The 23,151-nt window shown below is 43.8% G+C and overlaps 1 protein-coding gene across 5 annotated transcripts in view; it reads left to right on the top strand.

Moving 5' to 3' along the window:
• The window catches only part of ARHGAP44 (Rho GTPase activating protein 44), a 361,660-nt gene that overhangs the window by 283,279 nt on the left and 55,230 nt on the right, over positions 1–23,151 (top strand). For all 5 annotated transcript variants that reach the window (XM_063961030.1, XM_063961031.1, XM_063961034.1 and 2 more), the window contains exons 13-14: positions 1,204–1,284; positions 3,545–3,658. In XM_063961030.1, coding sequence (XP_063817100.1) covers positions 1,204–1,284; positions 3,545–3,658 — 195 coding nt within the window. The remainder of the gene's footprint in view (positions 1–1,203; positions 1,285–3,544; positions 3,659–23,151) is intronic.

The following is a 23,151-nucleotide window of genomic DNA, read 5'->3' on the forward strand; positions in this document are numbered from 1 at the left end:
GTGGTGTTGGATTTCCTAAAGTCACATTGGTTTGAGCCACTTAAAACCGTGGAATTGAAGTATCTCACGTGGAAAGTGGTCATGTTGTTGGCCTTGGCTTCGGCCAGGCGTGTATCAGAATTGGCGGCTTTGTCATGTAAAATCCCTTATCTGATTTTCCATATGGATAGGGCAGAATTGAGGACTCGTCCCCAATTTCTCCCTAAGGTGGTATCAGCTTTTCATCTGAACCAGCCTATCGTGGTGCCTGCGGCTACTAAAGACTTGGAGGCTTCCAAGTTGTTGGACGTAGTCAGGGCCCTGAAAATTTATGTTTCCAGGACAGCTGGAGTCAGAAAGACTGACTCGCTATTTATCCTGTATGCGCCCCACAAGGTGGGTGCACCTGCTTCAAAGCAGACTATTGCTCGCTGGATCTGTAGTACGATTCAGCTTGCACATTCTGCGGCTGGACTGCCGCATCCTAAATCGGTAAAAGCCCATTCCACGAGGAAGGTGGGCTCTTCTTGGGCGGCTGCCCGAGGGGTCTCGGCTCTTCAACTTTGCCGAGCAGCTACTTGGTCGGGGTCAAACACGTTTGCTAAATTCTACAAGTTTGACACCCTGGCTGAGGAGGACCTAGAGTTTGCCCATTCGGTGCTGCAGAGTCATCCGCACTCTCCCGTCCGTTTGGGAGCTTTGGTATAATCCCCATGGTCCTTACGGAGTCCCAGCATCCACTTAGGACGTCAGAGAAAATAAGAATTTACTCACCGGTAATTCTATTTCTCGTAGTCCGTAGTGGATGCTGGGCGCCCATCCCAAGTGCGGATTGTCTGCAATACTTGTATATAGTTATTGTTTAACTAAAGGGTTATTGTTGAGCCATCTGTTGAGAGGCTCAGTTGTTATCATACTGTTAACTGGGTATTGTATCACGAGTTATACGGTGTGATTGGTGTGGCTGGTATGAGTCTTACCCGGGATTCAAAATCCTTCCTTATTGTGTCAGCTCTTCCGGGCACAGTATCCTAACTGAAGTCTGGAGGAGGGTCATAGTGGGAGGAGCCCGTGCACACCAGCTAGTCTAAAGCTTACTTTTAGTTGTGCCCAGTCTCCTGCGGAGCCGCTATTCCCCATGGTCCTTACGGAGTCCCAGCATCCACTACGGAGTACGAGAAATAGAATTACCGGTGAGTAAATTCTTATTTTTTCCTGCTGCAGTGTCCAAGACCAGGACAAGAGACTGCAGGCTCTATTGAATGCCATTGAGAAGCTTCCTAAACCCAATTACAACAACTTAAAGTGAGTACGGGACAAATCCTTGGCTTAGAGCAGTGGTTTCCAAACGTTTTTGAATAACGGCGCCCTAGAATATCTGAATTTTTTTAACGGCACCCCTAGGCCAAAAATTTCTTATTGAGAAATTTAGAAAGAAATATTACATTAAGTAGATCGCATTTATATGTCATCCTTAGGGTCAGTTGTGTTGTGAGGGACAAGATTTGCTTCTGTTTGACCACATATTTTATGACTGGCAGCCACCAGCACTGGTTTTGCCTATTATATTGACCATGAATAATTTGAATTGGTCCTAGACCACCAACCCAGGGCACCCCTGCAAGTGTCCCGAGGAACCCCAGGGAGCCACGGCACACAGTTTGGGAACCTCTGGCTTAGAGACATCTTGTACTTTCTGTTGATAGAGTGGAGACTCAGACTCAGCATTGGGCACAGTAGCCCAGAATCTGCAAATGGAGCATGTTTAGTGATTGGATGTGTGGTATAGTGAAGGGAGCATATTTAGGGGCAGATTCATCAAACCTAGGAGAGAGATAAAGTGGAACAAGATAAAATACCAGCCAATCAGCTCCTGACTGTCATTTTTACAGGCTATGTTTGAAAATGACAGTTAAGAGCTGATTGGTTGGTACTTTATCTCTCTCCATTTTCTCTTTCTCCAAGCTTTGATACATCTCTCCCTTATTGTTTAGGCAAGTTGTATAGGAAGGGGGTATGTTCAGTGGTTAGAGGTTTGGCCTATGCAGTAGTTCTCAAACTTTGGGGCAGATGTATTAAGCCTGGGGAAGTGATAAAGCAGTGATAAGTGCCAGGTGATAAATACACCAGCCAATCAACTCCTAACTTTCATGTTTTTAAATCCGTAATGATTGGCTGGTGCATTATCACCTTGCGCTTATAACTGCTTTATCACTTCTTTATCCCTTCTCCAGGTTAATACATCTGCCCCGTTGTCCGCGGGTCCCCTAGCAGTTCATGTTTGTCACCTGTGGATCTTTAAACAGAGACAGTTGCCCAGTGCTTGTTAGGATAGGATGACATTGTCCATTCACTACATGTTTCTACGGGAGGTAGTCCATTACACTGCTGATGACTCAGGACTGGACTACATGCTTTCCTAAGCAGTCAATTGATAATTTGCTTTGGGAGTTAACACACTGCTGGCAATCATAGATTAAGAGAAAAGTCCAGAAGCAGAGAATTTTGTCACTCCTGGAGAGGGTCATGTTGGGAGGTATGGCAGTACCTCAATAAATATTAATTACAAAGCAAAGCTGTTTATAGACATGTGCACCTGCTAAATGTGAATTGTCAGGTGTCCTCAGGATGTGGGTTGAGATATAGTGAAAGGTGTGTGATCAATAATTGGAGGTGTAGTTTTTGTTGATTGGAAGTGTGGTTTAGTTAAGAGGATGTGTTTAGTGATTGCAGCTGTGATTTATGGTCTCCAGCCTCTTATAAGGCAATAGCTATGAGACATATGATGGCATTTCTCACATAAGGCAACTTTTTAGAGAAACCATGTAAAGAAAATGTATACTGTATTTTTCTTTACTGCCAGTATTAGACTTGCTAGATTTTCATTTGACAGACTATACTTAAGAAAGTTGTTATGTTAAGTTCACTAACATACATTTTTGTATTTATTTGTGTCAGGAAGAAATGCGTTTTAGATGGCACAAAAGGCCTGCCCAGACAATTATTCCCATAAAAATTCTGTGTTCCCATTTCCTTATTGCACCATATCCCCAATGTCTCTCCTAGCCAGTATGCTTTAAATTACAGCATGAACACCAACATACTCAATTCCAAAACACTAGCAGAAAAACATTAAATAAGATTTTTTAGAAATTGTAATACGACAATAAAGCAATTCTGGTGAAACTTACAATGGGCTGTTGGCGTTCTTCCACAGATCCAAGTCTGCATCTGGCGTGTGATTGGCCAAGATTGCAGATTTCGTTATTCAAGCTTCATTAGAAGGAAAATACGTCAGCAATATTATATTATACCTAACACTGATTATTAACAAGTGAGGAGGAAAAGTCACAAATAACCCCGTGGGCTATTGGTAAAATATAGCCATTTCCGGCTCATCAAATATTATGTATAAAAAAGCACATTGAATTAGTGTTTTCTCTCAGTATAGTTCAGAGTTGTGTTACAGGCCTATGTTTGCCATTTTGTGCCATTAGATTATGTTTTCCAATCATCCCTCCTCAGTGTTACATTACTAAGCTAGTTGTTTGTAATTTACTTTCAGGTATGTAGTCAAGTTTCTAGCCAAGTTAACAGAGTTTCAGGATGCAAACAAGATGACTCCCAGCAATATGGCGATTGTGCTGGGGCCTAATCTCCTCTGGCCACAAGCGGAAGGGTAAGTGAGGCCAGCTTCCTGTGAGCTATATATTGTTGTTATAACCCTGAGCTGTGGAAGAATGAGGTCCCATCCCAGAACTTGACCCTCTCTCAAAGAGTGTGAGGCAAAAGGACAATATCAAGTACTGTTTTATAGCAGGTATTTATAAGCAACCAAACAGTAGCCATGATCTGTACAAGTAAGATGTCATGTTTATAAATGACATTTCCCATAATGTTGTGAGAAGGTTTTGTTATTGTGAACTTGATACACTTGTGGGTCAGCTTTGAGTAGCCCTTTATCTTTTAAAAAAAGCCACACATGACCCTTATCTTCAATAGTAGGTTTAACTAGTACATTTAACCACAGAAAGAGACACTTATCGGTAATAACATACAATAAGTAATTTTAAGTAATTATTATAAGCTGTAACAAACAAATCTGACAATAATACAGTTACATTGGTGAATGGTAGTAGGTCAGCTTGTTGCCTATTGCTGTTCAAATTTTCTAACATAAGCATTGAAAAGATTCACTCTAGCTTGCTAATCTTATTCCATCTATTATTCAGTATAATAAGGGTCATTTAGGAAAGTGGAAAACCGCAAACTCACAGCACAATCAACTTTTCTGACAAAGTTGATCGCAGCAGCAAGTTTGTTAGCAGTTGGGCAAAACCATGTGCACTGCAGGGGGGGCAGATATAACATTTGCAGAGAGAGTTAGATTTGGGTGGGTTATTTTGTTTCTGTGCAGGGTAAATACTGGCTGCTTTATTTTTACACCGCAATTTAGATTTCAGTTTGAATACACCCCACCCAAATCTAACTCTCTTCACATGTTATATCTGTCCCCCCTGCAGTGCACATGGTTTTGCCCAACTGCTAACAAACTTGCTGCTGCGATCAACTCAGAATTAGGCCCATTGTGCAACTGCAAACGGTGCATATTCTAATAGGGCAAGTTAGAAGGTGGATGAGAAAGTTCATTACCTGTGGCCTCTGTGCACTTGTCTACCTCATTTCTGCCCATGGCCGTTATGTAATGGGACCCGAGTTTAGCATCATACAAAGTCGACAATATACTGCGCAACTTTTTCCCAATGTTTCGGTGAGACCACCATGCCAATCTACTGCGCAACTTTTTCCCAATGTTTCGGTGAGACCACCATGCCTCATACCTCCATTTGAAAAACATTGGTTAAAACCAACATTGATTTTTCTTCCAATATAAAATAAAAAAGTGACCATATGATTCAAACCCTGTGTATACCCCAATAATTGGGCACCCTGCTGCTGATGGTTCAGGTGAACGTACTATCATACCGTATATGCCCAATCCCGTCCGATCTTGGAAGCAATACAATATTGGGCCTGGTAAGTACCTGGTTGGATGACCACCAGGGATTACCAGGTATTGTAGGTTCTAAATACACATTACAAATACAGGCAACGCTCTGTTTCCAGGGAGGAGACGGAGCGTTGCGGGGGCAGTGCGGCGCAAATGGGGCATGTCAGGGGGCGTGATCGCAGTGGCTGCGTGATGTCACACAGCCGCTGCGATCGGCAGGAGGCTTCCTCTATTTCTGCTAACAAGCAGAAATTGCGATGTGATTGCAATTTCTGCTTCTTGGAGGGGGGGGAGGCTCCAGTCAGCATGCTGGGTGGCCTTGCCCTGCGATGGGCGGCCCCCAGCGTGCGCTCCAAAGGATAGCAAATTCTGCTAATTAGCAGAATTTGCTATCCTTACTGAATTAGGCCCTATGTGCTGTAATTATATATTTAAGTACGTACACTATTTACGTGGCACATTAAGAGAATCAAAACACATGTAAGAACAGGATTTAGTGGGAACATTTGACCTACAGATGTGTTCCCTTACATTTTTGCCTGTGATGTGAACGCATCACGGGACTAAGAAAGCGGCATGGCATAGCGTGACAATCGCACTCATCCACTTTAATACTGAGACCATTGCAGTGTGGTCACAGGCAGCGGGACTAGGACGCATCCGCTGCCTGAGTACGGAGGGTGACTCAGTGACACTGTATAGGATCGGGTTTCGGGATGATATGATCCTGCCACCAGTAGTTATAATAGACTTTGTGAGGTGGCAGTCCCGCGATTAGTAACACATCAAAGGGCTGGTGCCGAGGCGCTTTCCCACTGTGCACCACGCCATGCCGCTGTTTTGAGCAAAGATGTGTGAGAACACATCTGTAACGTGGCTTATTATAATGTTCATTTACACATACATGTACAAATGTGTCCTTCTACAGCTCTGCTGCAGTCAGGCTAAACAGACGCAAGGTGCATCTTTTTGCTAATTTTTCCCCGGAACATGTGTCTTATTCACAAAGGGATTTAATGGGATGCTCAAGCAGATCTTGCTGATTAAAATGCTGTGTGTACTTGCGCCTGTATCGGCATACCAAATTATATTACAGTGTTTGGCAGGAAAATACTGTAGCATATTTCGTATGCAGATACCGCAGATCCCTTTGTGCTTTGTGAATAAGACACATTTTCTGGGGGAAAATGTACAAAAATGACATGTACAGTACGTGGACTACTTTTGCGCGCAAAATCTGGCATTTTACAAACTCTGCTAATGCTCGGCTCCCATTACATCCCAGGCCATGTGTTCATATCTTTTAGAAGAATACGATAATTAACTGAGAATTAAAGGCAGGACGGGGAGTATTTTATGACATGTTATCAGGTCCCCCTCCCCCCGTAGAATGGCTTTATTTTCATGCCAAGTACAGTATGTGGTGGACAGCAAGCCTCAGTCTTGGACAGATTTGTACACCCTCCCGGTGTTTTTTATACAGGAAAGATCATTACAAGATGCATTTTCACCATCTTAAGAAAACAACATTAATTACAAATGTAAATGTATAATAATGATAAATGAAATCCAGGCAGGCATTGTATATATTCACTTGCAGGCACAAACTGAGTATTTTAGGGAAAAAAATGGGTTGGGGATGAAATACTTGTGGTCAGCATACCAACGGTCAGATTTCCAACAGTGGAATCCCGACAGTCAGAATGCCGATGTATGCTGGTGAGTATTGTAACCCTATCCCTAACAGTTACCCTAACCCTGACCCACCCATCCCACAACCTTACCCTAACCGTCCCCTCCTGCAGCCTACTACTAACCGTTCCCTCCTGCCACCTAACCCTAACCGTCCCTTCCTGCAGCTTTACCATGGTATTCTCTTCAAAGCAAATACATCATCCACTCTCCCTGCAACGCAGCCCTCTGTATACATTGCCACCTCAATTCTCCACTAACCTCTTATTATCTGACAATGTTAAATTCCTTTGTCGTATAAACAACCCTTAATGAAGTCTAAGAACACAGTACGCTGTTTACTTAAGAAGTACCGTAAGGGTACGCTAGTTGCGTAACGATCGCTTAGCCGTAGGCGAGACGCTCAAGCGTCACGTTCGCTCACGGCCCAGTGATCACAGGACAGCACGTTATTGGTGATGACTAGAGTAATGATTCGCTATGGCGTAGCGGACGCTCGAGACCACGAGGAGATCACCAGCGGCGCAGGCGCTCACAACGCTATACCTTTATGTCTAAACCTATTATCAATGAAATACACAGAATACCTTAATGTGAATACAGGGTGTAAGTGCAACCTTGTGTAACCTGACAAACTACAAAGCTGCTTGAGAGTCACCGACGCTCAAGTGAACACTTAAAACTATAGGAAATACACAGATACTGGTTTAGGGTCCAAAGCCTATTAACTGTATTATAACTAATATACTTGTAAAAAGGAATCACAGTACAAATGATACACTACAATATAACAGAGACTTCCTAACCAAATAACTATACAAGAAATACAATACAATACTATGCTGATCTAATACAATACAATACTAGTCAATGGGAGATACAAGAGAAAGAGAAGGGAGAGAGAGAGAGAGAGAGAGACGGAGAGAGAGAGAGATTGGCTCACAGTAAGACAATATGATTACGGAGAGAAACTTACGCACATAGGGTATGATCGCATGCGCCTCTGGACATCCAGCTTCCCGATTATCAGCAATGAGAACCGTTTGATGAGAAGTGAAAGCTGGATGCCACAGGCCTGTCTTTTATGCTACTCACACAATGCAATCTAATGGTCCCTACAACCTCATTGTCCATTGGACGCAGGAATTCGGCTTCGCATTATAACAAAAGGTCATAGGGTGATTCATACAGGTGGGCTGTGACGATTTCAAACAGCTCAGGTGGGTGGGGAACTAGGTTTCCCGCCGCATACCTGAGTATGAGTAAATAATAGAAATGGACATAAACTTCTTATGTCCATAGCTATCCGCACGAGCGATTAATACGCTCCAAACCAACACCGGAATATTGCTAATTAAATACTCTTCCGATGGGTACCAAACACTGCTGTATGATTCCTGTTAGACCCTTCGCACAATACAAAGAGGGATTCCTCCATTCAGGGACATTCTATATTAACCAAACTTTCAGAATCTATCAAAGGGACCATGATCTACAAACTACATTAATTGTGGAAATATGTAACGATTGGGTCGCACGCTACGACTACATACTCTTTACCGTAAATACGCATACCGATGCGAGCGGGTGCACGCATCAGCGGGTATGCGCTATCACGGGAAAGCGCACGCATGCGCAGCGCGGATCAGCGTGAGGTGCAAATATGGCAGCGTGTATAGGGATATTTTTCTGACTTTGACAGTCCACCCTTTGGCAGTCAATAATAACTGCCACCTTCTAAAACATTTCAAAAGGAGAAAAATATAAGTCAGGGGTTAATTCATTTCCATGGTTGGGTAAGGAAGAAGAGAGGAGTAGGTGTGAAAAGGGTATGACCTAGTGAGATAGCAGAAGCATGTGTGTATGAGTCCATGTTTGGGGGGGGTCATGTATCATCGTGCCGTACGTGTTGTAAATCAAGCTTCGAGGTATTGCGAAGTATACATTTGAATTCCTTCTTATCCCGTGGTACAGGTCTGTGGATGGGCTGTCAAACTTTACCGAGCTCTTTTCGGCTTTTGAACAAAATGGGGAGCACATTTTAGTTGATGATACATGAATGGGGGAATATGTGATTGCTGATATCTGTGCCTGTATTCCCTATACTATGTGTGTTATTACCTGAGGGTTGTAGAGATGAAGATAAAGAACACTTATGGGAAATGCAATGGTATTCTATGTCAGGGAAATGTACATCTGTTGTTGAAGTTTTGTTCGGTATCTGTTGAGAGTCGTCTTCTTTGCGCTGTATTGCTCCTTGGGCATGAGCAAATAGTTTTATCAGTGCCATCAGATTTACAAAAATGTTGGGCTAGCGTGAGTTTAAGAATACTAGGGAAACTGGGGATCCATGGCAAAGTTCATCAAATGTCCATTTCTCAAGTGGTCAAAACTTCATCTTTGGTGCTTGTCTGTTGTCTGTATAGCGTCTCGTCAACTTCCTCGTCCAAGGGGGTCTTTGTATCTTGGAGAAAAGCAGAAAAACAGGTGAAAGAAACGGACCGTATAATCGCTTTTTTCATCACATCCTGGTTTCTATCATTGGGTCATAAATCAAATCCAGGTTAATTACAGTTTCCTCACTCCTCAAGCTCATCACTTTTGTACTTTGTTTGCACCTCATTAAAGCCTGCCCGCATCTAAATATCAATCCAATAGATATAACAACACCTAAGATACATAGGAGGAACTTTCCAACATCCATTATGACTCCTTGAGCCCAGTCTCCTAAACCGGAGAACCAATTTCGCGGGTTCAACCATGACACCCAACCAGTCAGCTCATTACCTACAGCAGCAAGGGTGAGATTGTGTTTTCGACGAAATTCCCACTTCAATTGGAGAATATCGTCCATCTTTTGGTCTATGACCTCTACCGGATCCTCGGTGCTATTTGTGATATACGTGCAACACTTTATGCCGTACTGTGTTGCCAATGTAACACAATATCCGCCTGTTACTGCTGTAAGATAATTAAGAACCATCCTATGCTGAACTAGTTCTGTTTTATAAGCTTGAAGTTCTCTTCCAGTGTATCTGAACGTGTCATCATACATTTCAGTGATATTATCTAACAAATTGGCGAGTGCGGAAATGTATCTATAATTCATCACTCCTCGAGCGGTGCGAGTGAAATCTAACGCTACCAGAACCTGAATCCCGGTGGATTCATGGATAAGATCAAAGGCCGGATGCTCTAACCTTTCTGACAGTTGTCTTTTAACTCGGTGCTCGTAATGAGTGTGAGTATAAGGAGCTTGGGCACCACGGTGTATGTCCTTCATTTTGTCATGTGTAACAGTCATCACTTCAGGCAATACTTTTCCAATATAACACAATCCTTCAGAGTTTGGGGCAAGCCACTTGTACGCCTTTCTCCCGCATATGAAATATGCATCATCGGGGAGAACATATGGGACAGAGAAGGACATTACCATATTACACACCTTCCAGGTGAACTCTCCTGACCCTAATTCTTCCATCTGCTTAATGCACGTATCGGTTTGTACGATATGTGCACAGTATCCTGGTGATACTTCTCCAACTCTAGTAATCCTATTTCCTAAGGTATATCGATACCGGAAAGATTTTCCTCTACTGGCTATGTGGCGTACAAGCTCTGTATCTGTAGGCATTCTATCTGCTCTGTGTGAAAAGGTCATGGTAAGGTTGCTCCATGACACTTCCCAATTTCCCGGCTTTCGGGGATTGGAGATATTAAAACATAAGAGGGACCTATCCACATGGTATTGGTGGAGCTTCAAACTAGGAGGGCTGGAGATGTTAAACCTCCGGTCCACCGGTCTCCCACCACTTAGCTCAAGTACCTCCCCTAACGTTAAAGGAAATGGTACTAGCCCTGATTTGCTATGACCCTGAGGTACTTGAGAGCATACCCAACAGTCTGTTTGGTTTAATACGTTACCCACTAAGGAGTGATAGTCACTCAATGGATGCCGGTCCATATGGATATTAAAACTGGATTGGCATTTCTTTATGCACCCATCCTCAATCAAATTGTCACAGAGCCTACAGATACAGTTTTCTTCAGCTAATAATCCATCACAATTTCTTCTATCGGATCGTTTTCTGATACTCGCCTTTGCTTGTTGGTTTGGTTGATCTTGGAAAACTGCGCCTCCATCATCATAATCGGAACCCATTCCAGAACCTCTCTCGACCTCTATGGTACTCTCGCCGGAACAGACTGCTCTGGTCAACATCATGGTTAACATCAAAATCCGGATCACAGTCTCTTGGGGCAAGTCCATCTTTGAGGAGGAAATAGAGAAGAATGAGAAGGGGGAAAAAGAAATTTTAAGTGGGAGGGGATGGGAAGTGGAGAAAAACAATAAAAAGGGGGAAGGGAGTCAACAACTGCTTTCGGTCTTCAAGGCTCAGGTGCCGCCTCAGTCCTCCCGGAACAGACACTCCAGTGATACAACCTCTACCGTCTGTTCCTTATCACGGGACTTCTCTGGATCAGCAACCTTTTTGCAGTGGGATGAATGGACCCAAGTCTCTCTCTCAGCAACCTTCAATGCTGTGTTGCTAGTCAATAAGACCTGGTATGGTCCTTCCCATCTATCAATAAGACAACCTGAGCGTAGAAAATTTCGTATCATTACATAATCCCCAGGTTCAATGTCATGACAATTACTATCTGGTAAATCAGGAATCACCAACTTCAGATTATCATTTTGATTCCTCAACTGCTTACTCATGTTAATCAAGTATTTTACAGTCACTTCATTGTTACATTTCAAATCATCCTGAGGGTTAATCATGACATGCGGTTGTCGACCAAACAGAATTTCAAAAGGGGACAGGTTAAGAGGGGACCTGGGAGTGGTTCTGATGCTATACAAAACAATGGGTAAAGCTTCTGGCCACGTCAATCCTGTCTCTGCCATTACTTTACTCAATTTATTTTTAATAGTGCTGTTCACTCTTTCGACCTTCGCACTCGCCTGTGGACGGTACGGAGTGTGCAGCTTGCTATCAATTCCCATCAACTTACACATTCCTTGAAAGACATCACCTGTAAAATGGGTACCCCTATCACTTTCAATGATTCTAGGGATACCATATCTACATACAAATTCCTGCACAATTTTCTTAGCTGTAAACATAGCGGTATTTGTAGCTGCTGGAAATGCTTCGACCCAATTCGAGAAAACATCTATACAAACAAGTACATATTTCAAATTTCGACATGGGGGTAATTGAATGAAGTCAATTTGTATTACCTGGAAAGGGCCGCCGGCAGGTGGGACATGGGATGGTTCTGTAGGTATTGCTTTTCCAATATTCTTTCTCAGACAGGTAAGGCATGACATTGCTCTTTTACCCGCATGAGAGGAGAATCCTGGGGCGCACCAGTATGCTCTTACCAATTTGCACATCCCCTCCTTGCCTAGATGAGTCAGCCCGTGAGCTGCTTCAGCCAGACATGGAAGGTATGTCCTGGAGGCCACTGGTTTACCATGTCCATCCGTCCAGAGCCCTGAGGACTCCTGGCCATATCCCTTTGCCTTCCAGACTGCCTTTTCCTGTGTGGAACACAAATTCTGCATCTCACACAACTTCTGTGTGTTGATGGTATTAAATACCATCAGTTGTGTGGTGTCTGTCTGTATGGGGGTAGCAGCTGCAAGCTTTGCGGCTTCGTCTGCTCGGCTGTTACCAAGGGATACTGGGTCTTGGCTATATGTATGTGCTTTACATTTGATAACAGCCACTCTGTCGGGTTCCTGTATCGCTGTTAGAAGCCTCTTTATATAAGCTGCATGCGCTATCGGTGTACCAGCTGCCGTCATGAAATTTCTGAGGCGCCATAGGGCTCCGAAATCATGTACTACCCCGAAGGCGTATCTAGAATCGGTGTAGATATTGGCTGACTTACCCTTAGCCAATTCACATGCTCTGGTTAGGGCGACCAGTTCAGCAACCTGGGCTGAGTGAGGTGGACCTAGCGGTTCCGCTTCTATGGTGTCTTGGTCATCTACGACTGCGTATCCAGTACACAAGTCTCCCGAGTCTGACTGTCTGTGACAACTACCGTCCGTGTAGAACGTGAGTTCTGCATCTTCCAGTGGATTGTCACTGATGTCAGGCCTTGCGGTAAAATTTTGGGTCAAATATTCCATACAATCATGTGTATCTTCCTTTGTATTAAATCCTCCTTCCCCATCACTCTCACCTTCCACCCTTTGTGTCTGACCAGGCACACCTGGGAGAAATGTTGCAGGATTTAATGCGCTGCATCTCCTTATGGTGATGTTTACTGGGGCCATTAGTGCCAATTCCCATCTTGTAAACCTTGCTGATGAGACGTGTCTGGTTTGGGCAGAATTTAATAAGGCAGATACCGCATGTGGTGTATGGATTGTGAGGTTGTGGCCTAGCACGACATCTTCGCTTTTTGTCACTAGCAATGCTATCGCCGCAACGCTACGCAAGCATGTGGGGAGGGATCGCGCTACCGTGTCTAGCTGAGCGCTGTAGTATGCAACTGGCCTGCTGGTATCACCGTGTTTTTGGGTTAGTACACCTGCTGCGCAACCAGCACTTTCTGTTCCGTATAGTTCAAAGGGTTTCCCATAGTCTGGCATACCTAGTGCTGGCGCCTGCGTTAGGCACTGTTTGAGTCTCTCAAATGCTGTTTCGGATTCGTCTGTATGCGAGATCCTATCAGGTTTGTTTGAAGAGACCATTTCCTGCAAAGGTAACGCCAATATGGAAAACCCTGGGATCCAATTACGGCAATACCCACACATTCCTAAAAACGTCCTGATCTGTTGCTGGGTTTGTGGCAGTGTCATGTCTCTAATGGCTTGGATTCTATCAGCGGTCAGGTGTCTCAGTCCTTGTGTTAGACAGTGTCCCAAATATTTTACCTTAGCTTGGCATAATTGCAACTTGTCTTTGGAAACCTTATGTCCTGTGTCTGAAAGATGAAACAGGAGCTGTTTCGTATCCTTCAGGGAAGCTTCCAGCGAATCTGAACACAGTAGTAAATCATCTACATACTGTATCAATACTGATCCACTCTCCGGTTGGAAAGACTGTAAACAATCATGCAAAGCCTGAGAAAATATACTTGGACTATCTATGAAACCTTGGGGTAACCGAGTCCACGTGTATTGGACTCCTCTGTATGTGAATGCAAACAAATATTGGCTGTCAGGGTGCAGAGGTACCGAAAAGAATGCGGAGCAGAGGTCAATAACAGTGAAAAATTTGGCAGTGGGAGGAATTTGCATTAGGATGACAGCTGGATTAGGCACTACGGGGAACTGACTCTCAACTATTTTATTAATCCCCCTTAGATCCTGCACTAGCCTGTAACCCCTCCCCCCACTCTTTTTAACAGGGAAGATGGGACTATTTGCTGTGCTGGACGTTCTTACTAGAATGCCCTGTTGTAGCAAGCGCTCTATTACTGGGAAAACTCCTAACTCCACCTCTGGCTTCAGAGGATACTGTGGGATTTTTGGAGCTATCCTACCATCTTTTACTTGTACAACTACTGGAGCTACGTTTGCCATTAATCCAGTGTCCTGTCCATCTTTTGTCCAAAGTGACTCTGGTATCTGAGATGTCATCTCTTCTATTTGGGATGGATTCCTATTTGTCATAATGGGATGTGACATTAATTTTGATGGGGAGTCTAACATGTCTCGTACTTCCTGAGCGCGATTCTCAGGAATGTCCAAGAATACACCTTCAGGAGTACAATAAATGACGCAACCCATTTTACATAGTAAGTCTCTTCCCAGGAGATTGGTTGGTGCCGATGCAGCTAGCAAAAATGAATGCTTGGTATGCAAAGGCCCTATTGTAATCTCGGCTGGTTTGCTAACAGGGTAGTGCTGGACTACTCCTGTTACTCCCATGGCTGGAACTGTCCTACCAGTGGTTCTCATGCCCACTGTCGAATTTATCACTGACTTGGCCGCCCCTGTGTCTACAAGAAAGTTTAAGGTTTTACCAGCTACATTGATTGCAATCTCTGGTTCACTTCCAAGACTGGCAATCAATTTAACTGGCTGCAGATTACAGGTATGGCCACACCCCTATTGGGTATGCTGACCTCCCTGAATCCCGCTGGCAGCGACTACTTGTGAGGGAGTTAGCTGGGAACTACCAGAGGCATGCCAATCTCTGTTCGGGGGGTATCTTTTTGTTTCCCCTGTATGTGGCTCAAAACTCCGCCTCTGTGGACCCTGCTCCCAATGTCGTGTGTCGTGTCGTTGTCTAGGGGGTTGAAAAGATCTTTGTACACTCTTTGTTCTACAGTCTCGTGCATAGTGTCCCTGTTTGTTACAAGAAAAACATGTTATTACACTTGACTTACCCACAGGATTCGGTGGTACATACGCAGGCTGCCTTGTGGTCAGCGCCTGTATACTTACTGACATCAACTTATCACTTTGCGACTCCCTGTGTCTAGTGATGTTCCTGTCGTGATCAATAGCAGCCTCTCTCAATGTGGACACCGACAGACCTCGCCAACATGGTTGCGTGGTCTGAACCCTAGTCTTTAATGTTTCCTTTAAACCATCCATCAGTACAGATACTGCTACTTCTTGGTGGTTTGGGTTGGTCCTAATGTCTTCTATTCCAGTGTACTTTGCCATTTCTAATAGTGCCCGGTGGAAATATTCTGCTGCCGTTTCGGACTCTTTTTGTCTAATGGAGAATATCTTGTTCCATTTAACAACGGCTGGGAAATACTCCTTTAGCTGTAGATTTATCCTTTTTACGTTATCTTTGTTGTACACATCTGAAAGTGGTACATCTTTATCTAGTCCACAATCAGCTAAGAATTGAACTGAGTCGACATTTGAAGGTAAACAAGCTCTTAGCAGTATCTGCCAATCCTTGTTGTTGGGTTCTACAGTGTTACCTAGATCCCTGATGTATTTTTGGCTAGCAACTAAGTCTTTCCTGGGGTCAGGAAATTCGGACACTATTGTTCTTAATTCCATTCGGGAAAATGGAGTGTACATGGCAATGTTCCTTATGGGAGTGGCTCCTGATACATCTGTTTTCCCATTGGGAACTGCTATTACTCTAACAGGGTTAACTCTAACAACCTCATTCTGTGTAGATTCTACAACTTGTGGTGAAATTGTTTCAGTATAATGCATGGTGCCGTACTTACCCGTTGACACGACCTCACCTATCCCTCCGCTAGGGGCCTTCGCTAATCTCGTGGGTGTTGCTGTGCCTACTGTAGTCTCTGCTATGGTGGCTGCGAGAGAGAGAGCTGAAATTGTTGCCGGATCGTCTTCTTGATCACACTCCTGAGGAAAGTTCAAAACAGGGTACAACTTGCACGGGTTAATAATTGCATGGGTTACTTGGTTAACATCATTAACATTTACAGGGTTACTAAGTGTTTGTGTTTTACAACCCAGTGCGTTTCTCTCCGTAATCAACTTCTCTCCTGCTATGTATGGTGGTGGCGGGGCTGTGGCGATCAGTTTCCTGACTGCCCCAGATCCCGCCGCCAGAGCCAAACCTCTCTGTATCTCACCTTCCTGTTGCCACAACTGTAAATAATCATGATGCTGAATTCGTCTCTTTGTTGATTTTATGAGACATATCCTCCTCCTTAAATTTTGTAACACTTCTGGACTGAAGCTACCTATTCTTGGGAATTTCTCCCTGTCTTGTACAGTCATTCTCTCCCATTCATCACATAAAACCTCTGTGTGACTTCCGTATTTTTCACACATGATGTACCTTGCCGACCCGACTGGTCGGTTCTCTGAATCAACCCGAACCGAGGTTGATCGCCCCCTACCTGAACAATTGGCCCCCATAATCTGCAGGTGTTGCTTACTACTCCTTTGATCTTTATATCACGGTCTTCAGCGAACCCTTACAGCAAACCAAATTATTCAAAATAGGCCGGCGGTGGCGGTTTACCGAGTACCCCACTCACTCGCCCACCTCGACCAATACGACCTGATCACACCGATATGGTGCTGGCGTACTCGATACAGGGCCCTACCAGAAACCTTCTGTTTACTGGAACATATGAGGGTTACCCGCAGGACACTTACTCTTTCCAGTAAAGGTGGGGTTGTTAGATAGTTCCTGAGTGACCAGCGAACTTCCCTTTAAAAATAAAAAATTACACAAATCACGTCAGAATGTACAAATAGCGTTTGTGACCACTTTACTCTAATGGTATTAGGTCAGATTACTAACTACTGCACACAATTACGTGCGGTACAATCGTTCAGTACATAAGCACTACCTGTTATGTACTGAGAGATCAGTGGAATCGAAAATTGCGGCTGCGAATTCCTTCAGCCAGAGCTTCCAATGGCCTATATGGGTTTTAGCACCAACCCCCGGGGTTGTGCTTCTTGTACCTTTATAGCGGACCTTCTTTGTCTCCTTATGACCTCCTGGTCTTGTTCTGTACGACCTCCTGGTCTTGTATACTGGTCCGCTATACTCTAATGCTCATATTTTATTTAACCAAGGATGCCTCCTTAGCCACCGTATATGTCACTTACACGTATGTCCTACCCGATTTCTTTTTGGTTCAACCTCTAAGTTATATAAACTTATAAAAACACACTCACTCAACACATGTACACTTTCGTTTCTATATCTATTTCTGCGCAGAAATTTTTCTTTAGCCCAGCTGTGTTACCAATTAGGAGCAGGATCTGTTAAACTAAATTTCAAATTTTCCAAAAATAGATTTGCGTTATTTACCGCGTCGCGTTATCTACCGCTGTGCGTTACTTATCGCCTTTGCGTTACTTATCGCCTTATCACAACTTGAGCTACGTGGGCGTAACCGGACGCTACGTTGCGTAATGTACGCTGCGTGCGTCTGCCTTTGGATTGCGTACGCTAGTCTTTGTTAGAGACACGTGTACGCAAAACAAAAGATCCACCGTAACACAATTTCTACTTTTATCAATGTGGATGATCCCTGATCATCTACCGCACACCACACTGACTGCCTTATCTCCCAGACAAGCCGTGTGTTGGTCTATACTTTAACTATTACCTCTACTATGAAATAACAGCAAATCTTTTTTTAGCACTTTCTATCAACTATAAAAATTGGCAAACAGGAATAGTGATATACGAAATTGAAAAAGAAATGCAGATATATATGTATGCGTGCGTGTATACGCAAGACAGAAGAGAAATGAACAGTTTTAAAGGACACAAGCGTTTTGTTCTTACTTCCGGTTCCCGGATTCCTTCAGCACTCTTTATCTAAGTGAAGCAGACGCTTATCCCGTCAGCACTGTGAGACAACCTCCCACCCTTTGCTGGGGGATAATGTCTGCTGATCTACCTAGTGCAGATATGAGAAGGACAGGACGAGTCCCCAATTGACAATGTTAAATTCCTTTGTCGTATAAACAACCCTTAATGAAGTCTAAGAACACAGTACGCTGTTTACTTAAGAAGTACCGTAAGGGTACGCTAGTTGCGTAACGATCGCTTAGCCGTAGGCGAGACGCTCAAGCGTCACGTTCGCTCACGGCCCAGTGATCACAGGACAGCACGTTATTGGTGATGACTAGAGTAATGATTCGCTATGGCGTAGCGGACGCTCGAGACCACGAGGAGATCACCAGCGGCGCAGGCGCTCACAACGCTATACCTTTATGTCTAAACCTATTATCAATGAAATACACAGAATACCTTAATGTGAATACAGGGTGTAAGTGCAACCTTGTGTAACCTGACAAACTACAAAGCTGCTTGAGAGTCACCGACGCTCAAGTGAACACTTAAAACTATAGGAAATACACAGATACTGGTTTAGGGTCCAAAGCCTATTAACTGTATTATAACTAATATACTTGTAAAAAGGAATCACAGTACAAATGATACACTACAATATAACAGAGACTTCCTAACCAAATAACTATACAAGAAATACAATACAATACTATGCTGATCTAATACAATACAATACTAGTCAATGGGAGATACAAGAGAAAGAGAAGGGAGAGAGAGAGAGAGAGAGAGAGAGAGAGACGGAGAGAGAGAGAGATTGGCTCACAGTAAGACAATATGATTACGGAGAGAAACTTACGCACATAGGGTATGATCGCATGCGCCTCTGGACATCCAGCTTCCCGATTATCAGCAATGAGAACCGTTTGATGAGAAGTGAAAGCTGGATGCCACAGGCCTGTCTTTTATGCTACTCACACAATGCAATCTAATGGTCCCTACAACCTCATGGTCCATTGGACGCAGGAATTCGGCTTCGCATTATAACAAAAGGTCATAGGGTGATTCATACAGGTGGGCTGTGACGATTTCAAACAGCTCAGGTGGGTGGGGAACTAGGTTTCCCGCCGCATACCTGAGTATGAGTAAATAATAGAAATGGACATAAACTTCTTATGTCCATAGCTATCCGCACGAGCGATTAATACGCTCCAAACCAACACCGGAATATTGCTAATTAAATACTCTTCCGATGGGTACCAAACACTGCTGTATGATTCCTGTTAGACCCTTCGCACAATACAAAGAGGGATTCCTCCATTCAGGGACATTCTATATTAACCAAACTTTCAGAATCTATCAAAGGGACCATGATCTACAAACTACATTAATTGTGGAAATATGTAACGATTGGGTCGCACGCTACGACTACATACTCTTTACTGTAAATACGCATACCGATGCGAGCGGGTGCACGCATCAGCGGGTATGCGCTATCACGGGAAAGCGCACGCATGCGCAGCGCGGATCAGCGTGAGGTGCAAATATGGCAGCGTGTATAGGGATATTTTTCTGACTTTGACATATCACTCATGAGCTTTTTACTCATCTTTGTACTCTGACAACATCCACAACCGGTCACCATAAAAAACATTCATAATCCTGATACAACTATATTTATTTCTCTCTCTTACTGCTATTAGCTGGTGACATTTCACCTAATCCAGGCCCCAAGCACTTGCCCCACTCACATTCACCTGATTCACAGCAATATAGTGTAAATGCTGATTTACATACAGGACTAAAAGCAACACTTTAAAAAAACATTTCATGCACTTTAAATGGAGCCGCTGCGGCCGCTATACTTAATCCTCAACCCACGTACTTATTACACCATTAGCGTACAGAGCCCCGTACCGTCTACGTACTTTGCGTACAAACGCCGCGCTGGCTGTACAAAGTACACTCAGCGCGTACACACCCAAAGATACACCGTGAACCCTTAACAGCTATGCATGCGATAGTAATACACTTTAAACCTTAGCAGAGAAAGGAAAACACGACACCAGATTGTATTTAAAATGCCGGGTTCCGACACCACAACATATTATTACTGAAAGGGGGTTACAATAACAAAGCAATACAATACAATAGAATAATGGCTACAGTCAATGGTACATACGTGTTTGGTTTTCGCCGTGCTACCCAGTCTGGTCCTCGGTCATCTAGATAGATAACTTTTAGAGTCTTGTGTGGCCAGGCCTGCAGCTGGCTCCTTTTATACAATCTTCCAAAACTTAACACAATGGATACTGTAATCTCTTTGTCCATTGGACACAGGGATGGTCATTTACAGTACAGGAAAGGTCATAGGTTTGTTTGAATAGGTGGGCGATGTCTGTTCCAGATGCACTTGTGGGTGGTCTCCTCTGGGTTCCCGCCGCATACCTAATGTACAGTAAATACAGTTTATATCTATATTCTGCTCCTGCACATAACTATTCGCAGGAACGTGCGATCTACTGCAAACCAACACCGGAATATTATCCTTAAAATACCCTACAGCTGGATACCAAACACCACCTTATAACCTTGTTCTGTCCCCTCCTATCCTGTAAAGGTGAATCCCTTTGTTCTGATACCATTTAAACTGTTGTAACTTGCTGGTGTGGTGCAGGGAGACTATGGGGTATATGCAATTGTGGTCGAATTCATGAAAATGTCGAAAAACGGGGCATTTTCAACAAAAAAAACCTGTCGAATTGGATTCGACAATGCAATACAGTACTTTTTGTCAAAATACCTGCCGTTTCAGATTCGACTTTTTGCAAATCGATATTTTCAAAATTCGACATGTCTGCAATGGTCAAAATGCGGCTTTTCGACAAAAGTATATTCAATTGAAGAATGTCTATTCGACAACAGTGCTTTTCGACAGTAATTTCGTCAATTTCATTCCGCCTAACTTTGCTGGCGAGAGCTGATTAAAAAATTTTAAAACATATTTTTTTTTAGCTTTTTGGATTGATAATAGCATATCTATTTATATTTGAATGGATTATCTACTTGGTTTGTCAATTTTTGATCCACAAGTATTTTTTAATAGATTTTTAAAAAGAAAATTTTTTCCTTAACTCTGCTGAGGGGAATGTACCCATGATTCAACAGTTTTACCCAGGATACACTTCTGCAAAGCCACTCCAGTATTGGACCAGTTTACCCCACTCTACTATGGACGTCCTACTTGTGACGTGGACCTGAACCACCGCCATGTTAGAGTCACTCTTTCAGGTGAGATGTATTGGCCAAAACTCCATCTTGTCTGAGTAACCTGTGTATATGCGCAGTGTTGCTGGGACCTTTTGTTCTTTCCCAGGGTGGAGGAAACAATCTCAAATTACCTCCTTATTCTCTTCCGCAGGTCTTGTGGAGTATCCTTCCCGATTTGCAGGAACCAGCCTGGATTTGGAGGGACCGGACAGTTCCCCTGCTGTACCATGGGCGACCTACTTGTGATGTGGACCTCAACCTCCACCATGTAGCAGACAACCCCCCTCAAGTGAGATGTATTGCCCAAAACTCCCTCTTGACCAAGTAACCCCGGCATGTCCAAAGTGCAGCCCTCCGGCATTTGCAAAACTGCACATCCAATCATGCCCTGACACAGCAATGCTTACGCTGTGTCAGAGAATGCTTGGATGTGTAGTTTCTCAAGTGCCGGAGGGTTGCATTTGGGACAAAGGCCGATGTAACCTGCTTGTACCTTGTCTTTGGATGACACAAATACCTGGAACCTCATACTATTCTCTTCCACATGTCTTGCGGAGTATCCTTCCCAAGTTGCGTGGATGTGAAGGGACCGGACAGTTCCCCTGCTGTACCATGGGCGACCTAACACAATTCCACTGCCTCTCTGAAATGCCATATTTTACATTTTATTTACTAATAATTTAAAGAAATACACACAAAACTTCTCATTTTAAAAATGTATTGAAGAAATATAATTGTATTTTATTTTGGATTAAAAAATAAAATGTAATAAAACAAAAAAAGTAGTGTTTGTTCTTCTTTACGTTCTTTTCTTGTGTAGATATCTGTGAAAAAAAAGAAATTCCATATTAAGTAAAGACACTAATGATGTCATGTTCATTCCTTTCCCAAGAACATTTGTGGAAACGCACAGTCCAGTATGACCCATTGCTGGACTGTGTTGTTTCCCAAGGGCAGGCGGTCCAAAGTGGCAAAGTCAAGACAGTGGTCAGCACTTTGACACGGCTGCACTTGTGGAACCACACAGTCCAGCATGACCCATTGCTGGACTGTGTTGTTCCCCAAGGGCAGGCGGTCCAAAGTGGCAGAGTCAAGACACTGGTCAGCACTTTGACACGGCTGCACTTGTGGAACCACACAGTCCAGCATGACCCATTGCTGGACTGTGTTGTTCCCCAAGGGCAGGCGGTCCAAAGTGGCAGAGTCAAGACAGTGGTCAGCACTTTGACACGGCTGCACTTGTGGAACCACACAGTCCAGCATGACCCATTGCTGGACTGTGTTGTTCCCCAAGGGCAGGCGGTCCAGAGTGGTGTCAGTGTTCAGCACTTTGACACGCCTGCACTTGTGGAACCATGCAGTCCAGCATGACCCATTGCTTGACTGTGTTGTTCCCCAAGGGCAGGCGGTCCAAAGTTTCTTGAATATATACATTGAAACATGGCTTTACTCACCTTGGTACGCACAACACGAACTACGCCGTCCACTTCAATTTTCCACCCAATCCTATGAAGAAGCCAAAAATAAACACTAGTGAATAGTAAATTCACACAACAGTGAAAGCCTAATTTACACCAATACAAAAAGGAGTTTGTTTTAAAAAAAAAAAAGTGGTATCAGAATAGCTCTTTGGCCCATCATATATGTAACCACAAGGAGCTTTCATCAGTTACCACACGCGCCCGCATACATGCCCGCGCATGTATGCCTAGACATAAAGCTCCTTGGTAGTATCCTGTCCGGGGTGGGGGGAGCCCAACACAAATATAAAACAATAGTAAGAAAAAAAAAAACTAATGGGAGGGGGAGAAAGGGAAACATGAAAAACAAAGAGTAAATAATAAAACAATACGACCGGGCTTATGGTGGTTGTCCGTTCGGATCCTCTTCTTCCTCCTGATGGGGCGTCGATGCCCTGGGCGTCTGTTGAGTGCGTTGACTTGGCCTCGGTGGCTGTGCTGGGGTAGA

This window comes from Pseudophryne corroboree, chromosome 3, assembly GCF_028390025.1.
Source record: "Pseudophryne corroboree isolate aPseCor3 chromosome 3, aPseCor3.hap2, whole genome shotgun sequence".
Taxonomy (NCBI): domain Eukaryota; kingdom Metazoa; phylum Chordata; class Amphibia; order Anura; family Myobatrachidae; genus Pseudophryne; species Pseudophryne corroboree.